Source organism: Beta vulgaris, chromosome 9 (assembly GCF_026745355.1).
Source record: "Beta vulgaris subsp. vulgaris cultivar EL10 chromosome 9, EL10.2, whole genome shotgun sequence".
Taxonomy (NCBI): domain Eukaryota; kingdom Viridiplantae; phylum Streptophyta; class Magnoliopsida; order Caryophyllales; family Amaranthaceae; genus Beta; species Beta vulgaris.
In genome coordinates, this window is record NC_079210.1 from 14,676,295 (window position 1) to 14,695,828 (window position 19,534).

A 19,534-nucleotide genomic window follows, 5' to 3' on the forward strand; every position below is an offset into this window, starting at 1 on the left:
TTTTTAAGAAGTAAAAATCAAATGCACTAAATCAATCATATTACCGATTTTTAAGGATGAGGAGCTAGATTATGTGGTAGAGCACTCCCCTCTGATCTCTGAGGTTAGGGGTTCGATCCTTATCCCCAGCATTATGTTGGGGTATTTCCTTAGCATACTTTGCATACTTATTTTCCCAATCAAAAAAAAAAAAAAAAATCATATTACCGATTAAAATGAAATGTTGCAATATCATGTCAAAGAGAGGGTATAATTTAGTCTTGCCTTCAAATAATCACCTAAATAACCAAACAAAAAGAAACCAGAAGAAAAATACGACATATATTTCTACAGATTCAAACTATTTTATCTTAAGATCCACAACTTGTTCCAGAGAAAAAAAAAATATAGAAACCTCCACAACTGGGTACAAATTTTCATAAGAAAGCACACCCCATGAATATCCTATACGTACGCAAAACCAGACCTCCGTTTGGAAACCTTAAGAAACAAGAGAAAATGACACTCGCCATATATGAAGCCATGGAGAACATACATAAACCACATTTCATCACCAGATAGTTTAAACCATGGGATCTACCAACCATGATTATGAATGTGGTTTAGAAGTGTAAAGCACTTGGGTGTGCCTTGGTCATCCTAGTCTCACCATACGACTCGTCATTATCCATCCTCTTGTTGTTCCGAAGAGCGGCATATGCAATAATATAGAAGATAACAAGGAGTATTACAACGATGATATTGATGATGGACACCTTTCTCCAGCTGTGCTTAATGCTCGCGAGCACACCAGCCTTGCAGGAGTCACAGGAATAGCACAGCTGATGTTGGTCATTGCTCCATTTTCCACAATCTGGATTGTTTCCAACGAGCCCGCCTCCCGGCCCCCATAAGGTCTCATTCACATAGCCGAAACCACAATCTGTTGGTGGCTTGCAACAACCGGACTACCATATGCAAAAGAAGCAGACAAATATTGTAACCTTTAGGACCAATACAAAGAAAGCTTATATATTATACTAAAACAAAAACAATCAAGTAATGATATGTTACAAGTTACAATTGGAGTTATTTTAGGTATCCAAAATTTTAACTATAAGAAGGTTTTTTTTTTGCCAACCTTAAAGCAATAGTTGCATAAGATAGATTGATCAATCCAACATTTGCCATGGATCAAGCAAGTGTTACACAAATTTCTTAATAGGAAGACTAAGCAATTACTCTGTTCTTCATACTTAGCTTTAGGATTTTTTGATGTTTTATTAGTTGAGATAGTAAAATCATTATGGTGATTCCAAGTAGAAATAATTTAGCTCCATACTATAACACAACTTGACTTCAATCAATATAGTCATGTAAAATAGTCTTTAACCAAGTGAGCCAAATTGGGAAGCAATAAGGAGTAGGGATGCAAATGGCTTGATTTGATTGGGTTCGATTCAATTAATTTGGGTAAACTTTGGTTTAAATCAGGTTTGGCTCACATAAATGAACTCTAGTCAATTTAAATTTTGATTCAATTTTTCAGATAAAAGTTGTCTCACTGAATTTTGTGTATGATTTGATTTCGAGTCGGGTTAGGGTTAGTTCCAATGGAGTCGATTGTTCTAGGTCTAATAAAGAGTACACTACAAATAATATGTTACTGGCACTATCATAGGAGTTAGTGATGTGACCTACACTAAAAATAATTAAAGATTAGTCCTATGAGTAAGGTTAGTTAATTCCGGTTTCATGATGGCTATCTGTACTTGGAACATTAGAGGGCGTGAAAAGACACACAACAGATAAAATCAGATCTCAAATCTTAGGTGCCTCTTCACAAGACTTTAGAAAATAAGCTAGCTGACCTTCACAACTATGTTATCAATATGTTACCTCCTTACCCATATAGGTTGGCAGCAGTCATTATAGAACATATTTTCAAGAGCATCAATCCAAAGTTTGATGTCATCTATCCCTTGTATAATTCTGTAATTGGCTAAGCTCAAGGTTATCATATGGTGGTCCTGAATCTATCCAAACAAAAAAATTCTCTAAGTTGTTAGTGTAGTTGTAAGTTTGATCTCGGCCTACTTGACCTTTGTTCTAGTTGGTCATTTTCCCCTTGATGCTTGAGATTATGACATCTTACCAGCGCTTATCGTTTATTAGGATTTTATTAGTATTCTAGTTACTAATTGATTTTCTTCTTTGCTAGATGCATAATATCATGAATCATGATATGACATCTCACCAACCCTTGTAATCTCACTTCTTTGGTCCAGATTTAAAAGTCATATTACCTCATAGTGGTGAAATATGTATTCAGAATTTCAAACTTCATTACGATGAGTTATACCACATCCGTCCAAAAATAAGTGTAATATGGGGAAGATACAAATATTCAAAAAAGTAGAAATAAAAAGATACTTATATAATGAAGATAGATCAATTAGGAAGAACTCAATGTCATAAAATAATACTGTGTGTTTCAAACTATAAGATATTTTAGGTCAAAGTTTTTGTTTCATAATATAAGACATTTTACCTTATCAATGTAAAATTAAATGCTACTTTATATTATTAAGATAAGATTATAGATTACTCCTTCTGTTTTATAAAAATTTTCCTCGTTACTGTTCATACAGATACCAAGGAGGATCCATTTGTGTGGGTGTGGGGTGGGTAAAGTAGGAAAGAGAAAGAGATTAAGATAAATAAACAAATAAGCGGTTAAAGCAGAAGAAAAAAAAAAGGGAGTAAAATTAAATTAATAATGTAATGGTGAGCCATATGATGGGGTCATGAGAGGGTAAAAAGGGAAAAAAAATTCAAATAAAGAATAAACTAAAAGAGAAAAGATCTTTTTAGAAACGCACTCAAACGAAAACAGAGAAGATCCTTAAGAAATGGATGGATTATTACAATATTTAATGTCAATTCTTATTACCTATACAAATCTAACTAAAACTAACTAAATTTTTAATATACGTAAAAGTAATTTACATATCTTATAATTTGAAATGGTGGGAGTATTAAACTAATTTCAAAACTTTTGAATTTTAGAATAGAAGAAGTAAACGATAGCAATATTAGAGGGTTATTCTGTAACACTAATTACAACCTTTACTATTCACGATCTCCAAAAAAACTGGACCATAAAAACAACTTCATTACCATGCAGTAAAAAGCATAAGCATATGATTTAGGGAAAATATTGGGATGAATCTTATAGTAATTCACATAATGAGGTATATGGTCAAACGTTGTAAAATTTGAAATCCAAAAGGCAAATACACCAAGTAATAAATAGGAAAATTGGAATTTAATAATCCAATCTTTAACCGATCTTCTTAAAACAGTCCTACTTATGAGTTATTTTTGAATAACCCAACCTTTTGATGGTATCTTCTCAAAATGGTCCCAGTGACTTGCAACCTAAACTTCACGTTATTTTTTCCCTCCTCCTACTCATTTCTCTCTCCTCCCCTCTCCACCTCTCTATCTCTACTTTGACCCCCCATCCCTTCCACCGTCCCCCATTCCCGCCCCCGCCCCAGCCACCAGGCCACCCCCAACCATCAGGCCCCACCCAACCTCTTCCCCCCACCACACCTAGCACCCCCGCAGCACCACTCTCCCCCTTTTCCCACCCTCGCAGCCCCCTCTCCTTCCCCTGCAACCGCCGCACAACCCCCTCCCCTCCCCTTTCCCCGCAAATGTCATCCAACCCCCTTTGAAATGAAAAACAAAATCAACCGCAAGGGTTTTAAAGTTGCGAGAAGGGACGGGGAGGGGAGGGGGATTGCGTGACGGTTGCGAGGGAAGGGGAGGATATGGGCGGCACGACTTCAGGGGAAGGGGATAGGGGGCAGCGCGACTGGTGAGGAAGGGGAGGGGGCTACGCGACAGCAGGGGAGGGGAGGGGGGCGACGCGACTGGCGGGGAAGGGGAGGGGAGGGGGGCTGGGTGGTGGGGGCTTGTAGCCGGTGGGGCTGCAAAAATTTCGTGGGCTTGGGGTGAGGGTAGGTTATGGGGGGGGTGGGCTTGGGTGAGGGTAGGGTGGGGTGGGCTTGGGGTGGGGTTATGGGGGTGGGCTTGGGGTGGGGTTATGGGGGTGGGCTTGGGGTGGGGCTATGGGGTTGGGGTGGGGGTAAAGGCCTAACGTAGGATGGTGCTAGTGGTGGTGGTTGTGGAGGAAAAGAGGTAGAGGAGAGAGAAATGACTTGTTATACCAGTCACAAAATGTCGTGGACCATTGTGAGAAGATAACAGCAAAAGGTTGGATTATTCAAAAATAACTTATAAGTGGGACTGTTTTAAGATGATAGGTTAAAGGTTGGATTATTAAATTCCAATTTTTCTAATAAATATCAGAGAAAGTATTACTTTTCTTGCCAAAATATATAATGAATTTAATTAATTGAACATATCATTGCCATAAAAACATAAAATTGACTATTAAAATCGGGAAATTGATTTCTCATATAATAGTGTATAAATTATTTTACTATATTTTTCAACTTTTCCCAAATTAGTAACCAAGAAAAGGTCCGTTTCATTTCTTAACAACTTACACAAAGGTTTTTGTATGGCAAAGTTATAAAGCAGCTTGTGTATACAAGCATTTAAAAAAGCTTTGACCATTGAAATTTCCATAGGAAAGCATGCAATATAAAAAAAAAAAAAGCTATTCAATTATTTTTAATGCGCTATAGTGTCCTTTGGAAACTAAGATGAGGGCAAATAAAACGTAAAGGAGGTAGGTAAAGTGAGATGGACTCTTTTGGACTCATTTAAGTATAGCCTTCAATAAATAAAAAAGTAGCAAGACAAAGGGCATACGAAATGCCTTCTCAGCAAGATTCCTAAAATCCCTCTTGACTATTTTCTTTGTGAACTGGACACAATAACGCAAATGTATATTCTATCCCAAGACCCAAATGTAGTAGTAGTAGTTGGGAATTGCTTTTACTAGTAGATACTACTATTATCAAAACCAATTGCTGATACAAGCGATAACTCGGATCATTTGATCGATGTAATTTTAAAGTGTGAAATCAAAAATTTGAAAGAAGTAGAAAAAAAAGTTATAAGCATTGGATTATGATTCTGAAATAATCTTTCATTCCTATTTAAAATTTTCATATTTAGGCTCTGTTTGGTAGGGTGTAAAACGTTTTTCCGGAAAAGTGTTTTTCTCTATTTTCAGTTTTACATTGTTTGGTTGGCAAAAGAGTGTAAAATCATTTTCCATTGGAGTAAAATCACTTTCCCAATGATGGAAAACCATTTTCCTTTCGAAATGAAGGAAAAACTATTTTCCTTACTTCTCTTATACACTCCTCTCACTACCTCCTTACTTTCCCTTTCATTTCATCATTTTTCTTACATTGCACCAAACAATGGAAAACTAACTTTGGAATTGTGTTTTCCATGAAAATCATTTTACACTGAAAATATTTTACGCCCTACTAAACGGAGCCTTAAGTAGGCACTATAGTGATATGAATTGCATTAGCACTATAAGCATTAGAATGTACTCACAATAGTCCATTTTTACTCCGTAACATTTTCTTTGTACTTTTTTTCGAATAACATTTCCTTTGTACTTTGTTCCTAGCTGTTTATAACAAATTAACAATTATTTGGATTTTGAGTTTCTCCATAACAACCCCGCTATATAGTAAAAAATTAGTGCACCAAAACAAAAGCTAGTATTACAAGAAATTAGTACCGTTAACCAAGCCTAATCATCTTTCACAAAAAAAAAAAAACAAGCCTAATCATAGTTTAGTATATAATTTAGGAAGGGGCGGGGGTGTTGCTATGCCACCTTTCAAAGAGTGATATAGGATATTTTATTTGGTTCGTGTTGAGGAAAAGTACTGGGAGGTTGCAAATAGGATTCCTATAAAAGTGGAGTTATTATAATATATTACCGTTTTCATAAATAAATAATCCCAGAAAGAACACTTATTCGAAGCTAATTTCTCTAACAAAAGGTATCCTCGCGTGAGAGTAGCATAGGTTATGTGGCAAAATCATTGTACAAGAAAAACTTTTGCTGTGAAAGGTAACACTTAGAAAGCTCCTCCATCTATACCTACTAGCGTTGTATGCACCCTATTCATGCAAAGTCGAAAGAGGATTGCTGTGAAAGGTAAACACTTAGAAAGCGCCTCCCTCTATACCTACTAGCGTTGTATGCACCCTATTCATGCAAAGTTGAAGGATGAATAATAATCGCTTTGCGATGTATTAGATCAATTTTTTCATTTTTTATTTTTATTTAATTTTGTCTCCGAGACGGTTTTTTCCTTTTTTATTGAGAAACTTTCTATGAAATCACTAATCATAATGGACTGCTCCCAAATACTAGGGAATAAGCTACCTAAAAAAATATAAAAATTTGCAATAAGTGACCTCCTAAATCTCTTTAAAACAATCAAGGGTATTACAATATGTGCGTCAACTTATCTCTCTATCCTTACTTATCACATGGTCTGCTCATCTGTGTGCTGCTTTCGTATGATGTTATTATAATGAAAACGAAAACGTATGAAGCAAAAAAAAAAAAAAAAAAAAAGAAATTGATGAGTACTACATCAATTCACATATTTGGATCAAGTAATACATAAAAAGGAATCTTTTTTCCAACTCATTTCTACATTTTTATGTAATTGATTTTTTTTTTTTTTCTGACTCGACTATTTCACCTAGCCAAGCCATTCTCCTTATTTTATAAGTTTAGAAGGTCTGTACACAAATACAAGCCTTGCTACCTTCATTTGTATAATATATTCCACAAAACCTACGTACTCGATGTGATGTGTATGGTGGACCCCTCTACTAACGCTCTATTTTTCAATTAACTTTTTAATATAACTTTTTACTCATTTAATTAGGAACCACGACCTTCTAATATTTACTCTTTTTTTTTACTAGTAATATTTACTCTTGATATAACTATTGATACTAGATATGCAAAGAGATGTTATTATAACAATTATAAAGTGATTAAAGTCACCTAATAAAAAACGACCCCTTAAAATAGAAATTGCGAAATTTCTCCCTAGGATCCGACTATTTCATTTGATAATCCTATATGTAGGTATCAAAAGTCCAAAAGGACATTTTGTGGATGGAGGGACTACAAAGAAATACAGTCAACCACTGCTACATGTCCACAATATCACTACTTGCAATTTGCAAAGTGCAGTAGTCCAAAGGACCTTCCTTCCTATGTTTTAAAATATCTTCTTTCACCTGTCATCTAGTGATTTTTGATGATGATGGGCAAATTTCATTATGTTTTTATTTCTTTATTGAGAAGAATGACCTCCCACACCTCATCCCATGTGATGTATTACGAAATTTATGCATTAATAGAGTCTTTCACAGGTAAGCTTCACCATGCAGCAATCAAACTCTAGTTCCATAACTTATGAACCAAATACAAAGTCAATCACCAATCTCTCATACATAAAGATTTAGATATTTATTACTGCAGTGTCAACAGTATTAAAAGCCTCTTTAAGTACAGTATTTGGTTAAGACTTAAGTACCATTTTTTTATATTAAGAACCAACTAAACTAAAATAAATCAAATTGATGAGACAAGTTAAATTGCAGAGAGAAATTAAAGTAAACTAAATTGGAATTAACTAAACTAAACTAAACTAAATATTAGTCTAAGAGAACAAGACCTTAGTTGAAACTTAATAACATGTCATGTGATAATATTTTTATGTAAATAAAAATAAATGAAATTGTATTATTTTGATAAGAAATGTAATTGTATAATTGCTTGCTTCTTAAATGAAATACTCCTTTTTCATTGGCACCAACAGAAATACATTTAAGGAAAAACATGTTACAGTATATGAAACCAAATCCTAGTGAGTGGTCTTATGAAAGCAAAGACTAACGAAAACAATAGATTTCAAATTTAATTATAACTTTTAAATTAGAAAATACATGGTATGAAATTGAATTCCATAATTACAAATTTACATACTAAAATTTTAACTACTAAATCAAATAATACTTAGTATTATAATTTTAAAGTAAAATATTAATACATGAAAATTATAATGATTTGAGACATAATTCGAATAGAAAAACATTTAAAGATAAAAAAAAGTCCCCCTAAACTCTGTTTCTGAATATTCTGACATCCAAAATTTTGATGTTCTATTTTCCATGGACATACTATTTCTTATCCACTCAAACTCTTTCTAACCCAACAAAACACTCACACCATGAACACTCCAACAAAGGCTGGCATTCAAAATTAATTTAAATTTCAAAAGAGCTAAACAATCCGACCAAACAAAAAGCAGGAAATAGTGACACATCCAGCAAATTTTAAATTCCTACAAACATGAAAAGTTAGAATCTCATGAATCTAATCAAATAATAACGATACCATAATCAAATCATTCCTCCGTTCCATAATACTTGTTAAATTTTTTATGGTGAAAGTTTACTATTTCCATCTCCCTCCTATAACATGAATCCCTTTTCTTTTTACTCTCTACTTCTCTTTTCTCAAAAAATTGCCTAAAAATTCATAAATTGAGAAGTGTAGCGAGTAAAATGAAACAGAGGTAATATAGTCGGACTTCATATGTATTTTTAATATATCAACTTTTTATAAATTTTAATTAAAAATATTACTATTTAAATTATGCATAAATAAACGTGTAAACGAATGATACAGATAAAAAACCACCAAATAATAATAATAATAATAAAAAAAATAGAATTAATTACCTCAATAGGATTAAGCTTTCTAGAGTAAAAAGCATCAGTAGTTTCAGGTACACCATGATAAGTCCGACGCATCTTGGCACAAGTCCTAGAATCTCTAACACAAGAACTAATCTTGAGCCAATAACTTTGATCGGAAACTTTCCTCTGTAGCCAACCCGAATAGTCCTCCAAATTGTATTCAGCATAAGCCCGGTTCATGACAGGTCGACCCGACCCTTTATCCGTAACCGCATAAGCAAAGATGATAAAACCAATCAAAGCAGCAATAATAAAGAACATGGCCCACATGTAGAGGTACATAAGGAAAGTATTCCTATAACATGAACCAGCAAAACCAGCTAAAGATACCACCATTAAAGCAACACCAATTATAATAAGTGGCCATTGAAGAAATCTCATACAGTCTGTTGAACTGGCTTTGCTGCTTAACCATATTCCTCCTGCTAAAATTGGAATTGAGAGAAGAAATGTCAGGAAGTTTATAACTCCTATCATATGGTTGCTAGCCCTCATTTTTTTTAATTTTTTTGGCTGTGAGCCTGTGATTTAATCTAAATCCAGATTGTGGGTTGTTTTCGGTGTATTATGTGTAGCAGAGGAAAAAAAGTTGAGAGGTTGCTTTTGTGGGAATTTGGAGGTATTTGAGTATTTAATTAAAATGAGGTTTTTGGGGTTAATTTTTTTTTGTATATGGTGTGGTGTGAAGGATGGAGGTGGGTGGGTGCTTTATTTGTTTTGTGAGAGTCGAGAAGTGTAGCTTACTAGCTTGTCTATATATGGTAGTGCTAGATGCACGGTTTGCGGGGTTAAATAGGATTATTTTATGAAGCGCTGTTATAGTGGACGGTGATGTTTTATCATGGCTTCTTCCAGGGGGCTAACTAGTACTCCCTCCGTCTTTTTTTATTTGCTACAAGCACTTTTTCACAAAGACCAAGCAGGAAGTGAGGACCATTGACATAAATGGAATTAACAAAAAAGCAAATAGGTAATTGTGGGACCTATGTATTATATATGGAAACATTTACAAAATCAAGAGGAGTGGATAGGCAAATTTGTAAATAAAGTGTGGGACCTATGTACTATATATGGAAATATTTGCAAATGTAGCAAATAAATTGAAACACCCCTAAATGGCAAAATGTAGCAAATAAAAAAAGACGGAGGGAGTAGTTATTTGCTACATCGTTGTTCTAAAAAGTAAACCATTAATTTTTGAGTTGATTATTTTGATTTTATTACAGGTAAAACTATAATCATGTATAGTTTTTTTAAGATTCGTCTCGATGTGTATATTTATATTAGAAAAAATTGATCAGAATACCCTCTGTTTGGGCTTATTCCCAAGCTCTGGGCCAATTAAAGGAGAATCAAGGCCCAGCAGGTCCATAGGCTCCCAGGGTCCCATCTATGGGGGCTTCCTCCAGTTGTCAGTGTCTTTCACCTGGCCTACAGCTGGGAATCCCAAAGCACTATAAATACCCAGCACCCTCATCAATGAGAAGGTATTGAATTCTTACCTAACAAACCAGAGCATCTCTCTCTAGACTTTATCTCTCTAGCTTAATCACTGACTTGAGCGTCGGAGAGGCGATCCCGGAACCACCTCCGGGGCAGTCTAACCTTACCTTTTGCAGGATTCCGGCGTACGGACTATTGAATCAGGACATTCAGATCTTACCCGGTATTTCCTTGGCAAGGCATTTAGCATCCTTAATTTCTAGGCAGAAACAGTTTGGCGCCGTCTGTGGGGATAGTACAAAAAGTTACTTTGCCACCACTTATTGAGACTTACCTCATTAGCTACTCAGCTTCGATCATCAATCCTCAAACGCCAGTCAGCAATGGCACCAACCAAAAACACCCGCAACAAGCAAACCTCCGACCAAGTTCCTCGGCCTGAGAAAGGTCACTCACCCCCGCATAATAGGGAGGCTGAGCATGTCCCATCACCCGGTCGGCGGTCCCCCACCGTTCAAACTTTAGACACCCGGTCAGCCTCTCAGCAATTACAGAATGTCGACCCTCAACCGCTCTTCGCGGCCGACATTGCTCTTATCACGGCCCAGCTCCAAGAAACCTTCCAAAAAGGTATGATGGACATGATGGCCATACTTCAGCAGAGGCAACACCAGCTCATCCCTACTAACCAACCTGAGCACATAGAGCGTACTGTACCCCCTCTCAAAGGGAAGAGCACAACTCTCGTTCCAATCGGGATCAGCCTAGCCGGCAACGATCCGATGCGAGGGAACCCAGTCATCGAGACAAAGAAATGTCGGCTCGTCAGGGGTCGGCCCGTCATCGCAAAGAGACCCATGTATTAAAATCCTTAAGTGGTGGTGCGGGTCGGAAGCCAGAGGATGCTCGGCACTTTCTTAACCAGAAGCGCCTTAGTCAGGGCTACGACGCCCGAGAGTTCCTCAACAAAAAGGAACATCATCGAGAAGGGCAAGGCGACTCGGCCCATTCTCAGCCGCCTAAGCTGACTGGAGGGGGGCTCAAGTTCCTGATCCCCTTCAGTGAGGAAATCCTAGGGACCCCAACCCCGGGAAAAATCAAAACCTCATTGATCGAACCATTCGCGGGCATAACCGACCCCGACGATCATATGGCCACCTACAAAGCTCAAACGAGCGTTCAAACTAGCTGCGAGGCTACCTGATGTCGTTTCTTTCCCACCACCCTCAACGGCCTTACCCTCAATTGGTTCCAAGAACTCCCAGCCGGAGTCATCACGGACTTCGCCATCTTGGAGCACCTGTTCATCTACTAATTCGTGGCTGGAAAAAGGCAAAGAAAGACCAGCCTCCACCTCATGGGGGTGAAGCAGGACAAAAATGAACCCCTGGAGGACTACATCAAGAGGTTCAATGAAGAATCTCTCAAAATCACCGACCTGCAGGACGCGGTGGCTTTTGTCGCCCTCATGTTAGGGCTCCAACCGGGTCGGCTCAGGTGGTCTTTGGCTGAGAATGAAGTAAAAACCTTCTCAGAAGCCATGACCAGGGCTTAGAGATTCATCCAGGCGACGGATATCTGTCTTCATTCGGACGAAGGGGGCAAGAAAAGGAAAGACGAGGGGAACCACAAGGACCAGCCTAAAAATATCAAAGAACGGGAGGTCGAGGGGATCGGCTTACCGACAATGGCAATGATCCTCGGTTCAACAAAAATCGAAAAGAAATTTACTTCGACATCAGGGACAAAGCTTGGCTTCCTAAGCCAGCACCCATTCGGACATCGTCCTCCCGAAGGGACAAGAGCCTATGGTGCGATTACCACAAAGAATGTGGACACACCACCAAGCACTGCAAGGAACTCAAAAAATCCCGAGACGGTTTGGCTGACCAAGGTAAGCTCAACCGCTACCTAAAACACACAAGCGATGAAAAGGGGAAGCAAAAGGTGGGTCAGTCGAACAGCGGAGACACCGAGGAGTTCATCGGCCTCATTGCTGGAGGATTCGCGTCAGGTGACCTAACCGGCCGAGCCCGCAAAGCCCACCTCCAAAACCTCAAGCATCAGGTGCTTGACGTCCAGCTGCCCCGGACCAACTGCCCGGTCATGACCTTTGGGGAACCCAGTCGGACGTTGCACACTCCACACGACGATCCCTTGGTCATCGAACTCAAGGTGGCAAACACAAGGGTAAAGAGAGTGCTGGTAGATAGTGGGTCATCCGCTAACATCATTACCCTTGAGTGCCTCAAGAAACTGAAGTACAGCGAGCAGGATCTCATTCCCCTGCATCAGCCGCTTATAGGCTTCGGGGGCAACTCCGTCCACGCGGTCGGTTCAATAAAACTACCTACTCGGATGGGTGAAAAAGGCAAGGGAAGAAGCCTACCAATTGACTTCTTGGTAGTAAATATCCCTCTGCCATATAACATAATAATGGGAGACCCACACTAAACAAGGCTAAGGCCGCCATATCAACCTATCAGCTCCTCATGCAGTTCGAAACTAATGACGGAAAGGTAGGAAAGATACAAGGCGACCAGCAAACAGCAAGAGAGTGCTATGTGAAATAGCCTCAAGAATAACGACGTCCAAAAGGACTCGAATAACGACGTCCAAAAGGACTCGAAAAAATGAAAACGTGAAGAGGGTCAGCCCTCGACCGGCCTCGGGGTATATATAACAGACAACCCCAAACAGTACGAACGATCTCGACCAGCTGAGGATGACGAAGAGGTCGCGATCGGACAGGACCCCAATCGGACTGTGAGGGTAGGCAAAGCCATGGATCCTCAAACAAGGCGGGATATCATCCAAGTGCTCGCAGAGTACCAGGACGTCTTTGCTTACGAGGCCACGGAAATGCCCGGCCTTGACCCAAAAATCATGTGCCATGAGCTTAACATCAAAGAGGGGTTCAGAGGTCAAGAAGCTGCTGGAAGCGGGGTTCATTCAAGAGTGTCAGTACTCGGAATGGTCGGCCAACGTAGTTTCGGTCAAAAAACCAAGCGGGGCATGGCGGATGTGTGTAGACTTCACAGATCTAAACAAAGCCTGCCCGAAAGACAATCACCCGCTGCCAAAAATTGATAGGCTGGTCGATTCTACGGCGGGGCACGCCCTTCTCATCTTCATGGATGCGAACGCCGGCTATCACCAAATTTCCATGGCCGAGAAGGATAGGGTCCATACGACCTTCATCACGCCTCAGGGGTCTACTGCTACAAGATGATGCCATTCGGTCTCAAAAATGCTGGAGTTACATATCAGCGAACAGTCAACAAAATCTTCAACGACCAACTGGGTCGGAACATCGAGGTATATGTTGATGATATGATAGTCAAAAGCAAGGCCCAGTCGGATCATCCAGCTGACCTGAGGGAAACGCTGGGCACCTTGAGAAAGTACCGAATGATGCTTAACCCCAAAAAATGCGTCTTCGGAGTCAAAGGAGGAAAGTGCCTCGGATTCCTAGTAGATGAAAGAGGAATCGAGGCCAATCCAGACAAGATTAAGGCGGTCCTAGAGATGAAGTGCCCCCGGAACGTAAGAGAGGTGCAACGCCTGACCGGCTGCCTAGCTGCACTCGGGCGTTTTCTCTCTAGGTCGGCTGATAAGAGCCTGTCATTCTTCAAAGCTTTAAAGAGAAAGAAGTTCGCTTGGGACGACGAGGCCGAACTAGCCTTCACCTCCCTCAAAAATCACTTGGCAACCTTGCCTAAACTCATCTCCCCCTTGCCGGCACTAGTAGAAAAATGGTGATTTGCGTTGCACAGAAACGGAAATGACGCAAAAGGTTCATTTGCGTCGCACGCGAAGAAGGGTGCTACGCACATCATGTGTAAGTGAGCACCAGTATGAGCTATATGCGTCGCATGTAACATATGTGCGTTGCAAAAACCCAATGTGCGCCGGACCTTCAGGCACATACGACGCAAATCGTCTTCGCGGATCTGCGTCGCATGTTAATTTAGCGCGTTGCAAAAGCCCAATTTGCGTCGGACTTCATGACCCGTCCGACGCAGATTCGCGGCCCATAACCCGCGTGTTTTTTGGTTTAAACCTAAAAACTAGAAATTCCGTAACCTAAACATTTCAGCAGCCACGCGCTTTCTATCACTCTCCTCTCTCTCTCCTTCTCCCTCCCTCACTCACTCCATTTCTTTCCTTAACCTAAAAATTCCAGCAGCCGTCATCTCTCTCTTCTCTCTCTTCTTTTCCTCCTTCTCCCTCTCTCACTCCATTTTGTTCGTTCTCACATCAACAATTCCACAGTTCGAAGAGCAACATCCGTCTGCATCCGTGAACTTGTTCGAAGAACGAACTTCATTTCGTTCGTTTTCACATCAACAATTTCGTCTGCATCCGTGAACAGCAGCGGAAATCATAATTAGACAACAAATAACGACTGACGTTTGACACTGACTTCTTATTTTAATTTAATTTTTAAATAAAGCCAAAAATTTCGGCTATTAAACGTGACTAAAACCGAAGGTAACTTGTTTGTTTTATCATCAACAACATTCGAGAAGCAACGAACTTCACAAGGAGCGATTTCGTTCTTAGCACTCCAAAAATAAGGTAAGTTATTTTTTTTTCTTTTTCTTGTTTTTCGCCTGTCTTAATTGTTTGTAATTTGTCATTTTTTTCAGATCTTGTTTGAAGACCTCGTTTTTTCATTTTCGTGAATTTTTCGTTTTTCGCCGCATCTTCGTTTTATTTTTTCATTGTCTTCGAGTTTTATACTTCTGAAATTATTTTTCTTCTGTTTTTTTACTTTTTAGGTCTGAATTTTTATTGACTTTTTTTTCTTACTTTCATTTGCAGATCTGTTTTTTGGTTTCTCTGGAAGTTTTCTTCGTCAGAAATGGAAGGAAATTGATAGAATTTTGCGTCTTTCTACTCTAGATCTGATTTTTTTATATTATTTTGTGTTCGGGTTGTAAATTATAGAAATTTGGTGGTTTAATGTTTGTGTTGGACTTGTAAATTATAAAATTATTGAATTTGCGTCTTTCTGAAATTTCTACTCTACTCTAGATCTGCGTTTCGTTTCCTACTTCGATTTCAATCTTCTCTTCTACTGTTCGAGAATCATCTTTGCAGTATATTGTAGGTCTAAATTTTTTTTTTTTTTAATTAAAATAGTAATTGGCGTCGCACATATCCCGAGGTGCGATGCAAATCACTAATGTGCGTCGCACCCTAGGCAATGGCGACGCAATTACCCTCTGCACTACTCTGAATTGGGCTGGGATAGCCATCTGCGTCGACCGTATACGAGTGCGACGCAAATAGCTGAACCATCTGCGTCGTTTCCGCATACGACGCAGATCGTTTCTGAGTCATTTGCGTCGAGGGCTTTGGCGTCGCACCAGAGTCCGACGCAAATAGGCGCCTCACATCCGACGCAAATTGCCTTTTCTGTACTAGTGCGAAGGAGCCTTTACTCGTATACTTAGCTGTCTCGGACAACGCTCTTAGCGCAGTCCTTGTGGCCGAGTGAGAAGGAAAGCAACACCCTGTCTACTTCATCAGCCACGCCTATAGGGGGCGGAAGCTAAGTATAGTGATGCTGAGAAGATGGTCTTCGCCCTAGTGATGGCGAGTCGGAAGCTCAAGCCTTACTTTCAAGCGCACCCCATCAAAGTCCTAACCGGACAACCACTTCGAAAGATCATTGAGAGCAGAAATCATTCGAGCCGAATGACTGATTGGGCGAATCAGTTTGCTGACTTCGGGTTAGAGTTCAAGCCACGAAGAGCAATCAAGGCCCAGGCCCTTGCTGATTCCATCACCGAATGTGCAACCCGACCCCCGGTCGGTTCACAAGAAGAATGGGTACTGCAGGTCGATGGTTCCTCCACGAAAAATGGTTGTGGGGCAGGACTGGTCATCAAACCCCCGGTCGGAGATAAAATTGAATACGCTGTTAAGTTCGAGTTCCTCGGATCCAACAACGAAGCTGAATATGAAGCCCTTATCCTCGAGTTAGAGCTTTGCATCCTGGCCGGAGCAACATCGATCGTAGCGAAATCCGACTCACAGCTCATTGTGGGTCAGGTTTCAGGAGAATATGAGGCCAAGGAAGATAACATGAGAATGTACTTGGCCAAAGCTCGAGCTGTTATTGGAAAGCTGTCCGGATTTCAAATTACCCATATACCCCGCTCGAAAAATCAACAGGCCGACACTTTGGCTCGGATGGCCAGCTCCGCTGAGGGGTCGGCCCCTCGGACTATAACGTGGGAAGTGCTGAAGGAACCCAGCATAAATGCCAAAGAGCAACTCGTCCTCAATCGTTCCTCGGACTGGATGGACGAAATTGTGGAGTATTTACGAGACGAGACCCTGCCTAATGACCCTAAAGAAGCTGAACGGGTCAAGCATAAGTCAGGCTGGTTCCTATGGCATGAAGGGCAGCTCTACAAAAAGTCTTTCACTCATCCCCTTCTCAAGTGTGTATCCCCCGAGGAAGGAAACTACATCCTTAGGGAAATACACCAAGGAGCCTGTGGGAGCCATCAAGGGGGGGAGAACAATAGCCGGAAAGGCCTTACAAGCCGGGTATTACTTGCCCACTTTGAAGTCAGATGCCTCAGATCTTGTCCGACGATGTCCCTCTTGCCAGATCCACTCGGACATACCATGAGCACCTGCCACTCCCCTCACCACGATTCAAGCAGTGTTACCCTTCGACAAATGGGGCATGGACTTACTCGGTCCTTTTCCCCCAGTGTCAGGACAAAGGAAGTTCTTGATCGTGCCATCTACGATTTTACCAAATGGACAGAGGCCGAGCCGCTAGCATCGATAACCAATAAGCAGGTCCAGATGTTCATTTGGAGAAACATCATCACTAGGTTCAGAATTCCAAGGGCTCTAGTATCGGACAACGGCAGGCAATTTAATAGTGGCCCGACTCGAGATTACTGCGCTCGATTCGGCATTCAGACAAGGTTTTCAGCCGTCTCCCGACCCCAAACCAATGACCAAGCCGAGTCGGCCAACAAAATCATCTTGAAGGGAATCAAGAAATCCCTTGACGCAGCTAAAGGGCATGGGTAGACGACCTAACCGGGGTCCTGTGGTCGGCCAGAACAACAGTAAAGGAAGCTACAGGGCATTCTCCGTTCGGGCTAGTATATGGCAGCGAGGCCATCCTCTCGGTCGAAGTGGGTATTCCTTCTCCTCGAATGACGTTTTATGAGTTTGATAAAAACGAAGAAGAAAAACCCATAAATCTGGACCTGCTGCCTAAGACTCGAGGCAATGCTCTGCTGCAAGCCATCCGGTACAAGCAAAAGACCACTCGGCATTTCGATAGACGAGTAAAGCCCAGACCGATCTGCCTAGGCGACTGGGTCGTCCGAAAAGTGGAAGCCACTGGACTATCCCATCTCAAAGGAAAGTTGGGGGCAAATTGGGATGGCCCCTATAAGGTGACAGAGGTCCTTAAGCCAGGGACATTTCGACTCGAGTCCCCCAAAGGTGTGCCGCTGGCTCGGCCTTCGAATCTAGACAATCTCAAAAGATACTGTGTAATTATTTTGTTACTTACAATAGGGGCATTGTACAACCGGCAGTGTCAAGTCGGATCTATCTAAATTGCATATGTATTGAATCGGACTAACCAGTCCATGTACCAAGATGGGTTTTTAACCCCATAACCCCATGAAATAAAATCAAGACTTAACCAGTCCAATATAAAATGTTGCAAGACTTAACCAGTCAATCATAAAAGATATTGCAAATAACAAAATAACAACGAAAATTGCAAAATAATAGTTGTATTCCATAGATGAAAGTTGCAAAAATAAACTGAAAGTTTGCAAAAATACAAGGATTGTGCGCAAAAAGTACAAAGACAGTTACAAAAGTGCTCCGATCATCAGGAGTCAGGCAAAAGCTAAGCAAAGCAGCGCAGAAACTAAGGAAGCTGTTGAGAAGGGTCGGCCTGCGATGAGGATGGATCGGCCGCATTTGTCTCGGCTGTAGCTTCAGCCCTATCTCCACTATCTACCCCATCGGCGCTCTCGTCCTCCTCGGCATCATCATCTTTCACCTTCCTCTTCGGCTATCTTAGCCCGGATGGCGACGGCTTCGGCGTCGGAGATCTCCTGATAGCGGGACCAAACCGAGTTCCAATCAGCGGACGGACAAGTCTCGGCCAGGGCAGTCTTAAGCCGGGCCAGTGCCTCGTGCTCACCCATCTTATGGGAAACTTGGCCAACTTCATTGCAGAAATCATCGCAGGCCTTGGAGGATTGCCAATGGGCATACCACTGCTCCTCGGCCCAAGATGCCTGCGCCTTGGCTTCCTTCAGCTGCGCCTCGGTAGTGTTCAGCTTAAATTGAACCCTATCCAGGTCGCTTTGGATCCGCGCCGCCTTAGACTCGGCATCCGCCTTGGCCTTCTCAGCATCAGCCTTGGCCTTCTCGGCATCGGTCTTGGCCATCGTCAGCTTAGTTCTTTCCTCATCCCAAGCTATACGCTCGTCCCCCGGGTCTTCTCACCATCCGCTATCTTCTTCTTGGCCTCGTCGAGACGCAGCTCTGCCAGTCGCTTCGCCTCCTTTGCCGCCCACATGCTGTCGAAATGCTTCTTCTCTTTCTCCCTCAGATCTTGGAGCTCGTTCATGAGTTCAACACGGCTCTCCGCCATGTGTGTCATCCGGATCGAGAACTGTAAGGGATAAAAAGTTAGCTTCAGGGCGATAAGTTAAAAAAACTCGAACGAAGGAAATCATGTGGTCAACACTTACCTCTATCCAAGAGCGATAAAGCTCATTGGTCTCGTTCTTCTTGTTGGCCTCCTTGATGTGGTCCCGGTCGGCTTGAGTGTAGAGGATGTCTAGGGCGCTGTTTATCCTTTCCCTCTTGTCAGCCCTCGTCAGCTGGGTAAAAGGCACAACCACCCCGGACGCCGTCCTCTCACTCTGAGATGGAGTTGGTGAACGGGGCGTGTATTCAGGGCTCTCCACCGGGACAAAATCCGAGAGGTGTAGGATCAGAGGGGCCGATTCAGTGCGAGGACTGCTCACCTCGATGGAGGCAGCCGCTTTGGCCCTCTTAGCCGACCCAGGTTCCACTCCTGCATCCTTTTCAGCTCGGGTCTTGGCCAACGCCTTCTCAGTCAGTGCTACCTTATCGTCCGCCCTTTCCTTGCGATTCTTCGGTTTCGGGTTGGACGGATCGTGAGACCCTTGTGAAGTTAGCTAAAATTCCGAAAATTCAGGAGGAAAGCAATAGGGGTCGGGCAAAGATATACCTTCGGGGGTGCAGGCTTGTTCAAAGTCTTTGCCCTCATTTC

At 41.4% G+C, this 19,534-nt stretch overlaps 2 protein-coding genes across 2 annotated transcripts; one reads left to right on the top strand and one right to left on the bottom strand.

Moving 5' to 3' along the window:
* Nucleotides 1–297: 297 nt before the first annotated feature.
* LOC104883249 (tetraspanin-3) lies at nt 298–9,528 on the bottom strand. The gene is made up of 2 exons (XM_010667734.4): nt 8,761–9,528; nt 298–947 (listed from the first exon to the last, which is right to left on the bottom strand). The coding sequence occupies exons 1-2, from the start codon at nt 9,271–9,273 to the stop codon at nt 603–605; spliced, it is 858 nt and encodes a 285-aa protein (XP_010666036.1). The 5' UTR covers nt 9,274–9,528; the 3' UTR covers nt 298–602.
* A 6,294-nt stretch (nt 9,529–15,822) lies between these two features.
* LOC104883253 (uncharacterized) lies at nt 15,823–17,289 on the top strand. Its single transcript, XM_010667744.2, has one exon. It carries the CDS (start codon nt 15,823–15,825, stop codon nt 17,287–17,289), a length of 1,467 nt encoding a protein of 488 aa, XP_010666046.2.
* The last annotated feature ends 2,245 nt before the right edge of the window (nt 17,290–19,534 follow it).

What these genes read in the sequence shown, in the direction of transcription:
- LOC104883249 (XM_010667734.4), bottom strand. Translation starts at nt 9,273, where the DNA reads ATGAGGGCTAGCAACCATATGATAGGAGTTATAAACTTCCTGACATTT. An exon ending in GAAAGCTTAATCCTATTGAG is followed by an intron (nt 948 to 8,760) that starts GTAATTAATTCT and finishes TGCATATGGTAG; the next exon opens with TCCGGTTGTTGCAAGCCACC.
- LOC104883253 (XM_010667744.2), top strand. Translation starts at nt 15,823, where the DNA reads ATGGCGAGTCGGAAGCTCAAGCCTTACTTTCAAGCGCACCCCATCAAA.